The 15,256-nt window shown below is 33.5% G+C and overlaps 2 protein-coding genes across 2 annotated transcripts; one reads left to right on the top strand and one right to left on the bottom strand.

The window, feature by feature from the left end:
• The first annotated feature begins 14 nt into the window (after window positions 1–14).
• Window positions 15–2,404, top strand: LOC140803699 (aluminum-activated malate transporter 8-like). Its single transcript, XM_073159593.1, has 6 exons — window positions 15–306; window positions 677–817; window positions 980–1,252; window positions 1,341–1,444; window positions 1,696–1,825; window positions 1,980–2,404. The coding sequence occupies exons 1-6, from the start codon at window positions 15–17 to the stop codon at window positions 2,402–2,404; spliced, it is 1,365 nt and encodes a 454-aa protein (XP_073015694.1).
• Window positions 2,405–3,291: 887 nt separating this feature from the next.
• On the bottom strand, window positions 3,292–9,152 carry LOC140842640 (digalactosyldiacylglycerol synthase 1, chloroplastic-like). Its single transcript, XM_073210690.1, has 7 exons — window positions 8,414–9,152; window positions 7,840–7,872; window positions 7,441–7,528; window positions 6,170–6,654; window positions 5,295–5,561; window positions 4,764–5,113; window positions 3,292–4,013 (listed from the first exon to the last, which is right to left on the bottom strand). Exons 1-7 carry the CDS (start codon window positions 9,047–9,049, stop codon window positions 3,482–3,484), a joined length of 2,391 nt encoding a protein of 796 aa, XP_073066791.1. The 5' UTR covers window positions 9,050–9,152; the 3' UTR covers window positions 3,292–3,481.
• Window positions 9,153–15,256: the final 6,104 nt, after the last annotated feature.

A 15,256-nucleotide genomic window follows, 5' to 3' on the forward strand; every position in this document is an offset into this window, starting at 1 on the left:
CAAAATTTCTGCCTATGGAGACGATCAACCCATCAAATCAAGATATTAAGCATGGAATTGTATCATGCACGCATGACTATCTTAAAGGCGCGGTCACGACTTTAAGGTCGAGATCAGTCGAGTTTGCGAATACGACAAAATTAATCGGAGAAGATGATCCAAGAAGAATTGTACACTCGATGAAAGTTGGATTGGCTCTTACATTAGTATCTTTGTTATACTACTTTAGGCCTCTATATGATGGATTTGGAGAGGCAGGGATGTGGGCTATTCTGACCGTCGTCGTCGTGTTCGAATATACAGTCGGTAAGTTAAAAATATATATGAGTTTTGATATGTTAGATATCCACCTTGTACACTTATGTGAGCATCGATAACATGTCATTCACGTATTAGATGTATAATTTTGATATATTTCATTACATACAATAAGTGAGTATGTATCACCTTCCTTAACGGTGTTCACATATGTGTGCACAACTAATGTGTAACATACCAAACTCTATATATATGTGTGTTTGTAATCCAAATATTTACCACTCACAATTGTGATTTGATTAATATATATCATGCTAATTTAGGAGATACCGAATACTAATTAGAAAGCCACTTTACATAATAAGTAATTAATATGTAAATTTTCCATTATTTATTTTGTCATTTGTTTTTGAGTTAGGTGGAACACTATCAAAAAGCTTGAACAGAAGTTGTGCAACAATGGTAGCTGGCGCATTAGGAATTGGAGCCGAGTACTTGGCCAATCTCTGTGGCAAGAGGGGAGAACCCGTCGTTCTTGCAATTTCGGTTTTTGTCCTAGGTACAATGTATAAATAATAATTATCGTTTTACGATATTTCTTTTTTTGCTTAAAATAAAAACCCATATTTTTTAATATTCTCGCTTTCTGGAAATCAAATATATATTATGTTTATGTTATAAATTAATTATTCTGTATATTATCCTTTGCGAACACATGCAGCAACAACGGCTACGTTTACGCGATTTTACCCGAGTGTGAAGAGGAAATGCGACTATGGAGTAACTATATTTATCTTGACCTTCGCCCTGGTGGCGGTCTCGGGTTTCCGGGTGGCCGAAATCCTGCAACTGGCGCATCAAAGGTTGTCAACAATTCTCATTGGCGGGGCAACTTGCATGATATTATCCATATTCGTTTGCCCCGTTTGGGCGGGTCAAGATCTGCATGACCAGGTTGCTACAGATATTGAAAAGCTTGCTTCATACTTGGATGGTATGAACTATGACCCATTTTTGTGTGGGAAATTTTGTTGTGGGTTCTCGGGTCGGGTCTCTCAAATCTTGCTTGATCAATTTTCCAGGTTTTGGGGGAGAATATTTTTATTCTCCAGGTGATAACAATGACAAGTCATTCCTCCAGGGCTATAAAAGCGTACTTGGTTCCAAAACTAACAGGGAATCTCTGGTAAGTGGAAAATCTCTAGTTATTCAAATCACATTATAAAACCTTTGGTTAAGCTATTAATTTTTGGGATCTAAATATAATATTTGAGTGTTGACTGCGATTAATTTTTTGGTAACAATATATAATTCTAAGCATTTTTATAGAGGGAAATACATATATACACGAATATTTAGTTATTTCTTGTTAGAGTTTCATCGATGTTTTTGTCCAATAATAGATAATTTATTTCGTGTGAAATTCATATATTGAAGGCAAATTTTGCTTGGTGGGAGCCTGGGCACGGGGGTTTTAGATTCAATCATCCATGGAAACAATATTTGAAGATTGGTGCCTTTGCCAGTGAGTGTGCCTGTCATATCAAAGCTCTTGATGGATATCGCTGTTAACTCCAAACTGAAGGTATATATCACATGTGTGTGTGTGTGTGTGTGTGTGTACAAACACACACAAATTAATGATTTAATATTTAGAATGTCTTTCAAGATTTGATTAGTACACATAGTAAAAGAGCATTAAAAAAGCTTGGTCGATGGAGTATTGATAAATTTTATGCAGGCTGCATCAGAAATTTGCAGGAAACTCCAAAAGCCATGCACAACTATGAGCTCAGAATCTGCCAAAGTCCTGAAAGATTTAGCCTCCGCCATGAAAATCCTTAAATTTCCATCGTCAGCTATCCAAACCCACGTTCAAAATTCCAAATCCGCGGCCGATGAGTTTGAATCCATCCTCAAAAACATCTCTCAACCTCAACAAGATATCCAAGAAATGATGCAACTACTCGCGATTGCCTCCATGCTCATCGACATCATTAAGCGTGTCGATGAAATCTCTGGATCTGTCCACGAACTTTCCCAAAAAGCCGGTTTCCAAAACAAACATCTTGGGACATTTATGAGTCATGTTAACGATATATACACGGTCGCATACCATGCACGATGGTTGTCTTGTGGCGAATGAAGAAATTATTAGGACGGAGATTGTAAATATATGATTTTTTGGATGTCGGGGAAAACTTTTATGTGATGACGCATGTACAAAACTATATGTTCATTTTGGGCATAAATCGGGTCGATGATGTCCGATATTTCATGACAATGCTTTGAACTGAGACTGACCGACTAAGGGTATATATAATAAAATTAGGTTTTGAAGCGAGCTTGAACTACAGGAAAATATAATATACTTGCATAAATCATCGATCATGCAAAATCAATATTCATTATTCCTCGCATAAAGATTTTAGAATATATGTTTTAGCTCCATTATAATCGACAAGTATCAATTCAATTATTACTCGTTAGACTCCGATTAATTTGGAAAATTGGATTCAACTATTTCGAAAATTGAATATTAGAATTTTAAAAATATCGGATATTTCAATTTGGTTCTATTTTACCAAAAGCTAACACAAGGTATGAAAAATAACTTCATTCCTTACTATCATTTCACCTAGTCTGGTTATTTTAATAATTTCCGATTCTTATATAGTTGAGATTTCAGTATTTCAGTAAAAGTTGAGTTAAATAGCTAAGTCCCACAGCCTGTTCCTGCAGTCCTTGCCCCAAAAATGTGTGATAAACAAGAACGACAAATTATACATGTATGAATTTAATTAATCAAAAATGAAACTCGGTGGCGGCCACTTCACGTATTTCAAAATTTGGCAAAAACTTGTGTGAGACGATCTCACGGGTCGAATTTGTGAGACGGATCTCTTATTTGGGTCATACATGAAAAAGTATAATTTTTTATGCTAAGAGTATTACTTTTTATTGTGAATATGGGTAGAGTTGACTCGTCTCACATATTAGTATCCATGAGACGGTCTCACATTAGACTCACTCTTCAAATTTAGCTTATATTTACATTTCACTGTCTGTCACAGCAACTTACCTTTGATAACTACAGAAGTCAAAACAACGGAAAAAAGAATAAAACAAAACCGAAATACATCAACTCCAAGCTAATGTAATACCCTAAAAACATCATTTATGTATCAAACGTGAAGTGGTTCACGATCTAGTTAATTCCTATCTACCAACCATAAATCGGGTTCTCTACCTGTGGTGGCAAGAGATGAAGATCTTCGCAATGCTGCCTGTTGTAGTCCCTCGTACCAGGGATCGCACCCGTACACAACCTAAGAAACTCGTTTCCGGTGAGACAATGATGGGCAAAAGCCAATGATCCATCTACCATTCCAGACACGTTCGGCAATGAGGTTGATTTTTTAATATCACTATTGTTATTTCCTTGGGTATATGTGTTGTGTGTGTTGTTCAAGACCTTGTCAAGCTCTGAATATTCCATGAATCTCTGAGTGGCGGCTTCCCATGAAAGGTTGTAGATTTGCTCGGTGGTGAGAGGCTGGGGTTCGTTGGCCATAGCTTCTTTCACTTTCGCAACAAAGTCTTCCGGCGTTTTGTATGTCAAACAGTTGGGGAATGACCTGAAGAACTCGTTCGATGGGTGGTCCGCACAAACAACAAATTTACCCATGGCGAGGGCCTCAGCTGTAGCCGTGCAGAGTACGTCACTGATGCTTGGGTTAATAAAGATCTTGTAACTGCGGGCAAAACTAATACTCGTAAAATGGAAACAAATATTTAAAAATATATACAATCACAGAAGAGTTATGACCGGTCTTTTTAGGTAAAATATTAATGCTCACATATTATTGTCGCTCAAGAAATCGAGTTGACAGCTTAATGAGACGAGTTAATAATGATTCAAAAAAGTCTAACTAATGAAATGTCTAGCTAAGTGATAGCCGAACGAATTCGAATTGGCAAGGTTGAGAAAACTGACTAATTTAAGTTTGCTTGGGAACCAGGGAAACCCGGTCTGAGCTTTCTACAAACAGAAATCACAGGGTTCCAAAAGGTGATTTAGTTCCGTAGTCTGCATTGTAACCATGTCCTAATGTACTTAATCAGCAATTATTCGACGCCACGCCACCACATTTATTTAAGCCTTGACAATTTTGAAGCTATTCTTCATGTTTCAAACCCCCAGGGTACTGAGTTCTGCATCTTATACTTACCCATCTAGATATTTGAAGAAACCGATTTTGGCCGAGAAATAGATTATATAAGCTTACAGAAACCCATAACTGAATCGCGATTCAAAGTTTTTAATGCCTAACATAAAATTCCTAGTGAAAACTGGAAGATAATTCCTTCATGTGACAAAAGAGGACACAAATCAATACATGTCGTCAAAAGTGGAATATGATTTTGAACTGCCAATAACGCAAGTGAAATTATATCGGAGTAATGTGCATACACCTAAAGAAAAGAATATTCAGGACACTTACCCATTAAGGGAATCATCTGCATGGTCTATGCCTTTCATAAAGTTGACATTTAGATTGAACTTTTTGGCAGTGCTCTGGACTTCATGAGCATCCTCTCCATTGCCATATACATCCAAGTTGAAGCCGTTAAGATCTGTTCTGTGTGTTGCTAGCAAATCTATAAGCTCCTTGTACCCTTTTGCCCAAACCATCTTGCCTAAGAAATATGCTCCCTTTGAAAAGGTCTGCTGTCCAGACTCCTTTTCAGCAGCTACCTTCTCTCCAATCTTTAAGAACTTTGGATTTACACCATGAACATTGCAAATTACAGACTTAGGCAAATCCTGAGTTGCAGCAGAAAGGCGGAGAACCTACAGAGAGCAATGAACTCCATAATTATTAACAGAATCGAACTTTAAATTGGTCCATAAACCAGCACCACAACTCATTTTAGGTACCCAATTAATTTGTTGAAAAACTAGACTACATTATAGTGGTGTAGACAAGGATTAGGAAGAACTCAGATAAAACTAATTTAGTAAAGGCCAGTACCTTGTGACAGTAAGCTCTCACAACCCAATTGTTTATGTGTTTGACAAAAAAAGCTTGGAGCACACCATTCCTCTCTCTTCTGATGTATTCCAAATAATTTGTGTGAACAATGCCAACCACGTGGTTGAATTTATCTGTCCACCGTTTCCCATGATGATACCAGTTCAAATGTTCTGGTTCTTCAAGGATTGCAATGTCAGCTTCTTTTGATGATATAAACTGAGATGTATCTCCAGCTGGTATAATACTCCGCCTTGATTTTGAGAACTAAGGATATTAACAAGAAAGGTAAATCACGAATCAAACGCTGAATCCATATGAGATATGAGAATTGTATAAACAGCCAACCATGTTCAAGTAATAAAAGAGATGATATATTATAATAGGTAGTGCTCAAGTAGTAATAGACATGCTAAAACAAAAGTAATAAAAGAGATGATATATTTCACTTAATTTATATTATAATAGACTATTATACCCTACTCATTTCAACACTATACCTCTAAATTCTAGTTTATAATATAATGAATTACTATAAAACACCATGAATTTTAAAAACAACAAAATATATACTATTTAAATAATAATTCCAATTAATTATGAACAAGTATTACAAAAAAAACCATTTATAATATTCTCAATTTTGATATAATCTCTATTTTTTAAAATATAAACTAGTAAATACAAAACAAATAGTAAAAAAAAATTATATAATTTCAATCTCAATAGACATACAATATGGTATTTGACTGTAGTTAGTATTTTAAATTAGCTGATGTAGAAACAGTTTTATAAGATATCCATCCACGTGAATTATTTTAGCTCTGCATAATGAATGCTAGCTCATGAAAAAAATAACTTCTTTCAGAAACTACCTTTCCAGGGTAAAATGATATCTTGAAGTCAGCCTTAAAACCAACCCTTTCCTCAAGCCAACGATGTATATAACTTTCCTGCTCCTCGGGGGAGCTAAAAGTAAGATTATTGGGATAAACGAGCTCTTGATCTGATCTGGAAAGCCATGGAACCAAGAGTGTAACATTCTGCTCCTCTGATTTTGCTAAATATGCAGCTCGGAAGAGCGGATTTACAGCTGTTCCTGTCATCCAAGGAAGACTGGCAGTGGTGACAATTGCCACGTGCCTCTTCTTATCAGAAACATCATTTTTTCCTACATCACTCCAAAAGCCACCTTCATAGCAATGCCCTGTACTTTGCACAACACTAGCTATCCTTAAATCTAACTCATCATTGATGTTCTCACTTTCAACAATAGACGACTCTCCAGAAGGTATCGAACGAAAAACAAGTTGACTTTTGCGTTTGCTGCACAGGCTTTCCACTATCTTGTCTGATATTCCTGCCACCAAAATAAAAATGCAACGAATACAACAGCATTAAGCATCCTATAGAGTCCAGTAACGAGAAACTAGATAAAGGTATTCACAGCAACATTGTTGAAGCAAAGACCCAACTTGAAAAACCCTGAGAAAACCCGATACAATTCACCATCCTTGATCGATTGAATAAGAATAGAGAGATTTTAATGGTTCCCAAAACAGCTTTGAACAACTACACTTTTCTAAGGAAGTCACTCTATAAACATAAAACAACCTGGGAAAAAAACATTGACAATAAGGAATGAGATGCAAGTCATAAAAAATGCAAAAAATTAAATAAGACGACTCGCGGCACAAGATATTGACCAAGATGTATCTGCAATACAATAGGTAATTTTATAAGATTCCGATGCTTAAACATTACAATGCTTATTACATTACCACAACTCAGGAACCAAAATGCAAGAAGGGTTATAGCCAGGTTAGTGAGTAAAAAGAATCGTGTTATAATTAATTAAAATTGCCCTCATTTGTACACCATGTAGGGACATATCATCTCCAGGGATAATGAGAATACTAGTACAGATACATCCGAATTCAAGAAAAGCTTTCTCCTAGACTTTACAACCGCTCCCAGAAGAAATCAACAAAAAACATATTATAACAGCAAACACGAAACAAAAATAAACTTGACGAGTAAACTTAATCAATTAGATAAATATAAAAACTAAGTGTTTGGGATATTAATCGAACTTTCAAGCTAACAATAAGATAGAACAAAACTTATCGCATAAAAAACTACATACCTTTATTAATACCGAGTTGATCCAGTAAGTGACTAGACTGCCTAATTAAACATGCTAGCAGTTCTGGCACGTCCAGGGGTGGAACATCCTGGATCAGGTAGAAGAAAAAAGAAGAGAAAGCATTTAGCAAAGTGGCGGAATATGTGAGAATATATAATGGATGAATTGACTAGCACAACATTTAATGGCATTTCAATGAAAGTGGTCAAATTACCACTTGATTATATTTTTTAACAAAAAAATACTTCCAGATATTTCCAGATTTTATTAATCTAACCTTGTTAACATCATTATTCTTCTCTTTCAATAAAAACCACGGGAAGTAAAATTCTACAAAATACAGAATGCCAGAAATATCTAGGAATATCATGTCATATAATTTCTGAAGAAAGTGCCAACCTTTGACTCATTTGTCTCCTTGCAAATTGATTTCTGCGAAATAAAAAGAAAATTTGTTCAAAGAAATCCAGTGTCAAAATAGCTAACGAAATGAAACCAAATGAAGCAGTTCAAATCAAGTTAAAACAAGAAAGTCAGTCAACAAAATGGTGCAATAGAAGATGATATAAAAGACAGTAACTTGTCAGAAGGGAATGACCACGATAATCAGAAAATAAGATTGTGGCTGAAGCCTGAAAACATGGAATATTCATGTTTAGCTATCTCACGGAGTAAGAAAAGAAACAAACTGAATAAAAGCCATCGAACAGAGTTGTAGATGGTAGGAAGAAAAACAAAATATTATTACGGAAAAACAATTTACACTTCCAATAACAATTAACATTTTCAGTGTTCTACTTATATTCATTTTTGTAAGATTATAAAGTAAGCACCAAGAGCTTCGCTTCATAATAAAAGACTGCCTAAACTCTACATTACTTGACCCTTAGTGTCCAATCACTCGATCAAACTAACCATGAAAAAACCATTCTCATACAAAATACACATAAATAAAGAACGAAAAAACACTTACCAAACTTGACTTTAATTTCTCCACGAACTCGCTGTTCCTTATTCCCTCTATGATCTCACTCGAACTCTTTTGCTCCAACTCTCTGAGCCTCGACTTCAAGGTCTTTATAGGTTCCCATGATTCCCCGTGTTGTCCCTCCTCTCTTTCACTGTCCTTAAACCTAACCCTACTCCAGCTCCCAAACCTCTCTCTCTCATCCTCCTCATCCACCTCCGAAACGATCGCGTCCCTAATTGCAGGCAAATCAAGCTTAATCTGCGGCCGCGGATAAAACTTGAAATCCGGAGACGAATAGGCCCGCCTTATTTCCGAAATCTTCGGCTTCAGCTTCTTCACAAAGTCCATTTCCGCATACGGAGCGGGGCTCATGGTAGCAGACGCGGTAATCGTGGGAACACTGAACTGTGATTTCGAAGCCGAGTTGAGAAAATTCTCGAATTCTCTGTCGGCTATATTTTTAAAGGAATTGGCTCGGTTCTTTATCAGCTGCAGGTCGGCGTCGGCTGAGGAGCGGACCTCCCGCCAACCCTTGGATATGAAGGAGAGAGCTTTCTCCGCCGTCACAACCGAGCCTCTCGTTCCGGATGACGCCCCAGCCGATGAGGCTGAGCGCGGCTCCAGCGGCTTGAAATTCATCGTTGTTTTGGATCTTTCAATGCTAATGAGTTTTCCGACGAAGGGTGAATTTGTGAATTGAGAGGGTGCTCTGTTTTAGGATTTTGACGGCTAACATATTCCGTTGGTTTCCTTCAATAACTATGGACTATATTATATTATTAAAATTTAAAAATTTGGAAAAAAATTAGAGGGGAATTTTGGTTGTTAATTTCGAAGAAAGAGGGAGAGACAAGTGTGATGCCACGTCGGACATCCTCGTTTTTGGATTCTAAGGTGTGACGTGGAGTGCGACGTTCGAGATAACGTGGCACCTATTTTTCTTTTTTTATATATATATAAAATCATTCTCTAAATTATTTTATTTTACATGAAAAATTACAAATTTTGTTATGTTAATTGACTTCAAGATTAATCCTTTATTTTTGCAATTTTATTAGTATTTTTCTAAATGTAACATCAACGTGAAACTCACATATGTAATGTTATATCATCATTTTTACGAAAAATGATTGAAATTGTAAATAAATTAAAATTAAGATCAAATTTAGATAAAACAAAAATCAAATTTTTTAAAGTGTATATATACAGAACAAAAATTGTCACTTTTTTTAAACCTTTTTCCTTAAATTAATTTTTTAAATGTCCATACTCGAACAAAAGTGGTCATTGTAATTTTTAAAAAAATATGAGGATGTCTATGTAATTTTCGAAGTTAACGGGTGCGAATTTAAGTTTGATAAGATAAAATATATTAAATTTTCAAATTAGTTAGATCTTTTTGTAATTATAATGAAAAGATTTTGTAAGATAGTTAGAGATATAGTCATGTTTTTATTAGTTATAGGTTCAATCTGAAATATTTTTTTATTCTTTATTTATATATATTTTTATTATATATTACATGTATCTCTCACTATTCTATATATATTTTGATCTCATAATATAACCAAATATTATATTATATTAACACAAACGCAGCGTCAAAATAGTATATATTAAAAAAGGGATAGACTACCATTTGTGGTGGTGGTGGTATTTTTCTTTTCTATTTTTTCATTTTATCATCCATTTTGTTTTTGTTAAAAAATAATAATAATTTGTGCAATTGCACAATCATGTGCCCAAATATTACTATATATAAGTAGTGTTTGCGAAGTGTAAAAGAAAGGTGATAGTGAATTTTCTTTTTGAATATTTTTCTACTTAATAAACAAAATAGAATAAATATGTGTATATCTATCTTTTGTTAAATTTTAAATTTCTTTCTAATTTAAATTTTTGTCTTCAATAAAACGTCAAATTGATATTTTGTGAACGTGGCAGAATATTCGAGAGGAGAACAAGGAATCTGCGTTTCTGGTGATCAAAATCAAAACCACCTGCCGAAAGCTTGCTACCGATGCTACGTGATCACATACATTTGCACTTCCAACCCATTAGGTTTTCTTTACCAAAATTCTCGTGAGTCAGTTTTTTATACGAATATATTATTTAAATCATTCATAACAAAATATTACTTATTATATTAAAATTATTATTTACATAAAGCTCAACCTTTTTTAACACCTTTTTTGTTCTTATTGAATTCTTCTGTTACGATAAATTTTTAATCTAAGATAATAAATTTAGAGTAGGTCTATTATAAGATGATCTCGCGAATTTTTATCTGTTAGACGGATCAACTCTACCAATATTCACAATAAAAAAATAATACTCTTAGCATGAGAAATAATATTTTTTCATAGATGACCCAAATAAGATATATGTGTTACAAAATACGATCCTGAAAATCGTCTCACACAAATTTTTACCTTAATTTAATTATCCAGTGTTTTATCACGGAACCGATATGGCCCATACGGGTTCGTTCGATCCTATCCCTACGGGCACTGCCCGCAGGGGTCGATCCAACGGCTCGGATTTTTCCGAGCCAATATTTTTTTTTTTTTTACAGGGAGGTGGGCCCGGATCACTCATGTGGAGTGATCCGAGTCGTTAATTGCCCGTGCAGACAGTGCCTGCATGGGTAGGGTGAAACAAACCGCCCATACGGGGTGTAAAAACAAGTACGCATCTTACAAATCTTTATAGATTACAGAATATTTAGATATATTTAGGTTCTGATATTTTATTATAAAAATTAATATGTTAGAGCGCTTTAATAAAATAAATTGTGATAAGAAATATTTGAGTGAATATAAATAATATTATAAAAAAAATTGAAATTGAGAACAAATACCAGTCTATCGACACCTCGGGAAGTTTGGGGGAAAAAAACACGCCATAGCTATTTGGTGTGTGGAACATGAAAAGTGTGAACCCACCACAATAACTTGTCTCCTCATCCAATCAACCACGTAGAAATTTCGTTCGTTGTTTTTGGATTTGAGAAATTATGTGACGGAAAGATTTGTGATTACTTCATATTATAACAAATTTGATATAACAAAAAATTTTGTGAAATATTCTCATGAGTCAATTCTTATTTGTGTCACTTATAAAAAAATTATTGTTTTTATGTCAAAATTATTACTTATTGTAAATATAAGCAATATTCATATGTGTTACGCTAGAGTCGATTTTGTGAGACGAATCTCCTATTTGGATCACCCATAAAAAGTAAAAAATTTTATATAAAAAATATTACTTATTATTGTAATATAAGAAGGATTGACCGTTGACTCGTCTCAAAAATAAAGATCTGTAATATCGCTCTCGAGATTATCTTATTTGAAATACATCATAATGATTTCCAAAAATAATTATTTTATATTTCAAATTCATTGCTGAATGGGTTTGAGATTCTCTACCCAAATAAACAAGTGGATTTAATCCTGGAGAATTTTAAATACACAACTTCAAATTCATAAAGTCGGATGTAATCTTATATTTATCACACTACTATAAAACTTTTATCTAAAAAATAATATACGTCAATAATACACCCTCGGATCTCATTCAATTAGATATCGTGGTGTTTTTTCCCTTTCTCTTTTTACACTTCGATTAAAATGGCATAAGCATTTTCTATTTCAAAATAAAATTTCATCTATTGTATTTGAGCCGTCATTATTATTTGATACTTTATCATTTTACCAAAAGTTATAGATGACGGTAACAATACAATTGAAATATTTTAAACTATATGTTAATACAAAGGTCATGTTTCAATCACTATTCCAATAGAACAATTACTAATTTTTAACAATTTTTTTTTTGCTTTCAATAGTTTATTTTTACCATATCTTCATAGTAAATTTCAATGCAATATTCAAGTATATTCACAAAAAATTGTTTAAAATTTTTCTCCCTCCAAACATGGGGTTGTGGTTATGTCGCTATTATCATAGTACGTAAAATCATTTCAACTTATTCAAAGTTTCATATATTTTTTTGGTCGAAACGAGGTAATTAAACTCGAGTGACTTTTTGAAAAAGATCAGAAAAATAAAAATGAAGTTGGTGCTTGCAAGCCCTTTTATGTTAGAAATAATAATCGTAACCAGTCATGGCCTGCGTTTGAGACAAGCCAACTTCACTCGAAGCCCGATAAGGATTTGGACCTAACAAATGGTGTCGGATTATTTGGAATATCCGAACAAAAACTTGGTTGCGAATGCCTAATTGAAAATCACGAGATGAACAATTAACATTAAATATATATTATGGGATATATGAGGTTTATTAATACAATCGTTTTTTTATGTGATAGCTTGTTTTGTGAGTTTAAATCTAAAAAATTTAAATCAAATTTATGGTTGTTCTAAGGCATAGTTTGGTACACATGATAGGATAAACATGTGATAAATAATATGAGGATAAGTTAAGGATAAATAAGATGTAGGATATTATATTTAATGTTTGGTATGATTTTAATAAGAGTGATTAAATTTATATATTAGATTGTAATGACAAAATTAACCTTATCATAATAAAATTTATAATTTCGAAGTTGTTGTTTGAGTTCATATTTTTTATTTATTCATGCGTCGAAAGTGCTTGCATGATTTATTTATTTTTACCTAATTTTATATATTATATAATATGATAATTGAGCCCTTGATTTTGTGAGTCAAGTCAAATATCAATTTTTAAGGTTTATCGAGTGATACTAATAATTTTATTGAGATTTATAAAAATTATTAATATAATTACCTAGAAATCATTTATATAATTATCATATTATATAATATATAAAAATAAATAAAAATAATTATTTAATTTTATTTTCTACCTACTAGCATAGATTTATAAAAATCATTTGTAAAGTGAGGGTAATTAAGTCATTTGTAGTACATTTTATCATTATATTAAAATTATCACACCTAATAGAAGGAACATTTTATCCCTCTAAAAAATTATCTATCAAGGGCCCATGATATTATCATGAGCTTTTTAAAAATGTATCAAAATGGGATAAGGAGGATTATTTATCAATCCATCCCTTATCTCATGTACCAAACTATACCTAATAGTGTTAATTGTCCCACATCGATTGGTTGAATAACCCGAGAGTTTATATATGGGCTTGGACAATCCTCCCCCCTTGAGCTAGCTTTTGGGGTTGAGTTAGGTCCAAGTTCCAATCTTAACATGGTATCAGAGCCAGGTTCCACCGTTATGTGTTGGACTGCCTATAATTAGGCTACTCGTTCTGTCCATAATTGGGTCATTTGTAAACTCCACGCTTGATATGTTCATTCCTGGGCGTGAGAGGGGTGTGTTAATTGTCCCACATCGGTTGGTTAAATAACCTGAGAGTTGTATATATGAGATTGGACAATCATCCCCCTTGAGCTAGCTTTTGGGATTGAGTTAAGTTCAAATTCCAATCTTAACAAATATTGAATCTCGTATTTCAAATATTGTAAAAAACACCAATTTTTGGTTTATGTTTAAGATCTTAATCATATATCATAGATTATTATTATTATAACAATATATGGTGACTTTAACTTCCTCTTTTATTCTAATTAATATTTCACTCGCGCGAGTTTTATATATGATATAATTAAAAATTGAGGTTTTGATCAATATCAACCAGTTATATTTAAAAGTTTTGTGTGGATTTTGGATGACTTATTTTGTGATTGATATTTTTAGAAGTTGTGCGGACTTAATGAAAATTGAATACTATATATGGTAGGGTTTAGTATGTTGTCTTTAACGGTATTCAACCACCAAACTAAATTCACGCCACAATCCATCTTGGACATAAATATTCTACTCCAATGGTGGCGGCAATCATTTAATAATAATAATAATAATAATAATAATAATAATACGTAATTCTATGGGCAACTTAGGTTTCAGTACCTAAAGTTTTTCAACTTTTGTTTTAGTACCCATCTTCCCAAAATACCCTTTATGCTTTAAATTTAAATAATTGATTTTTCTTTTAAAATAACGACCCATCATGCTTCCGTAAAATAAATTAAATCTTATACCTTTTTGACCGGAGTACCACCGGGTTATATCCACCGTATTTTACAGACTGCTCCTCACAGTCCAACCACGCGATCGCAACCGATGGTTACCGACGCAGATTCCTTCAGCAGTACTTAGCACAACTCTAATTCGTTTCCTACCTTAGAGTGTACAGTATAAAACAAAATTTTGAAAATAATACATGAGAGGGGCTGAGAGCAAAGATCTCTTTTATTCAAACACAAACTTTTATTTATTACATAGTAACCTCCTGTAGAGGAGGAGAAACTTGTTTTAGCTACTTATCGTAGCTGAACTCTTAACACACATAAAACTTTGAAAGAAAATATTACAACCTTGTATGAAAGAAATGGAGAAAATATTTTATGATCTTCACTTCCTTCTTCCGTCTTTATTTATAGAAGGCTTCTTCGGATTTGAAACTCGGATTTCAAATCTTCATTAACCTTTACAGCTTGCTGGGGGACCATGTAGTGGTTGAAGGGTCCCTGTCTAGATTATTAATCTGGACATCAACTTCTCATCCTCTTTTATCTCATGGAGATACCATTGTCGATGAGTTTCAAATATATCAGCTGAGATCTCTTTTCCATCTTCTCGGTACATTCGGGCTATGGATTTTAGAGCTTCAGCTTCTTTCCTCTTGTGTGTTAATCTTTTCTTCAAAACTTTCAAATATATTCGATACATTTTTAAGTTTTGATTCTGGTGTCTTTAACTGGTTTTCATCTTGTTTTTATTTATAGATGAATTTTCGGGACCAGTTAATTTACTTTT

This window comes from Primulina eburnea, chromosome 10 (genome assembly GCF_022965805.1).
Source record: "Primulina eburnea isolate SZY01 chromosome 10, ASM2296580v1, whole genome shotgun sequence".
NCBI classification, from domain to species: domain Eukaryota; kingdom Viridiplantae; phylum Streptophyta; class Magnoliopsida; order Lamiales; family Gesneriaceae; genus Primulina; species Primulina eburnea.

Bases quoted from the DNA above. Each gene is read 5' to 3' on its own strand.
- LOC140803699 (XM_073159593.1), top strand. From the start codon at position 15: ATGGAGACGATCAACCCATCAAATCAAGATATTAAGCATGGAATTGTA. The intron at 307-676 runs GTAAGTTAAAAA...TTTTTGAGTTAG, and splicing joins CGTGTTCGAATATACAGTCG to GTGGAACACTATCAAAAAGC. The intron at 1,826-1,979 runs GTTAACTCCAAA...TGGTCGATGGAG, and splicing joins AGCTCTTGATGGATATCGCT to TATTGATAAATTTTATGCAG.
- LOC140842640 (XM_073210690.1), bottom strand. From the start codon at position 9,049: ATGAATTTCAAGCCGCTGGAGCCGCGCTCAGCCTCATCGGCTGGGGCG. The intron at 7,873-8,413 runs GTAAGTGTTTTT...TTTATTTCGCAG, and splicing joins AGAAATTAAAGTCAAGTTTG to AAATCAATTTGCAAGGAGAC. The intron at 7,529-7,839 runs GTTGGCACTTTC...TACCTGATCCAG, and splicing joins AGGAGACAAATGAGTCAAAG to GATGTTCCACCCCTGGACGT.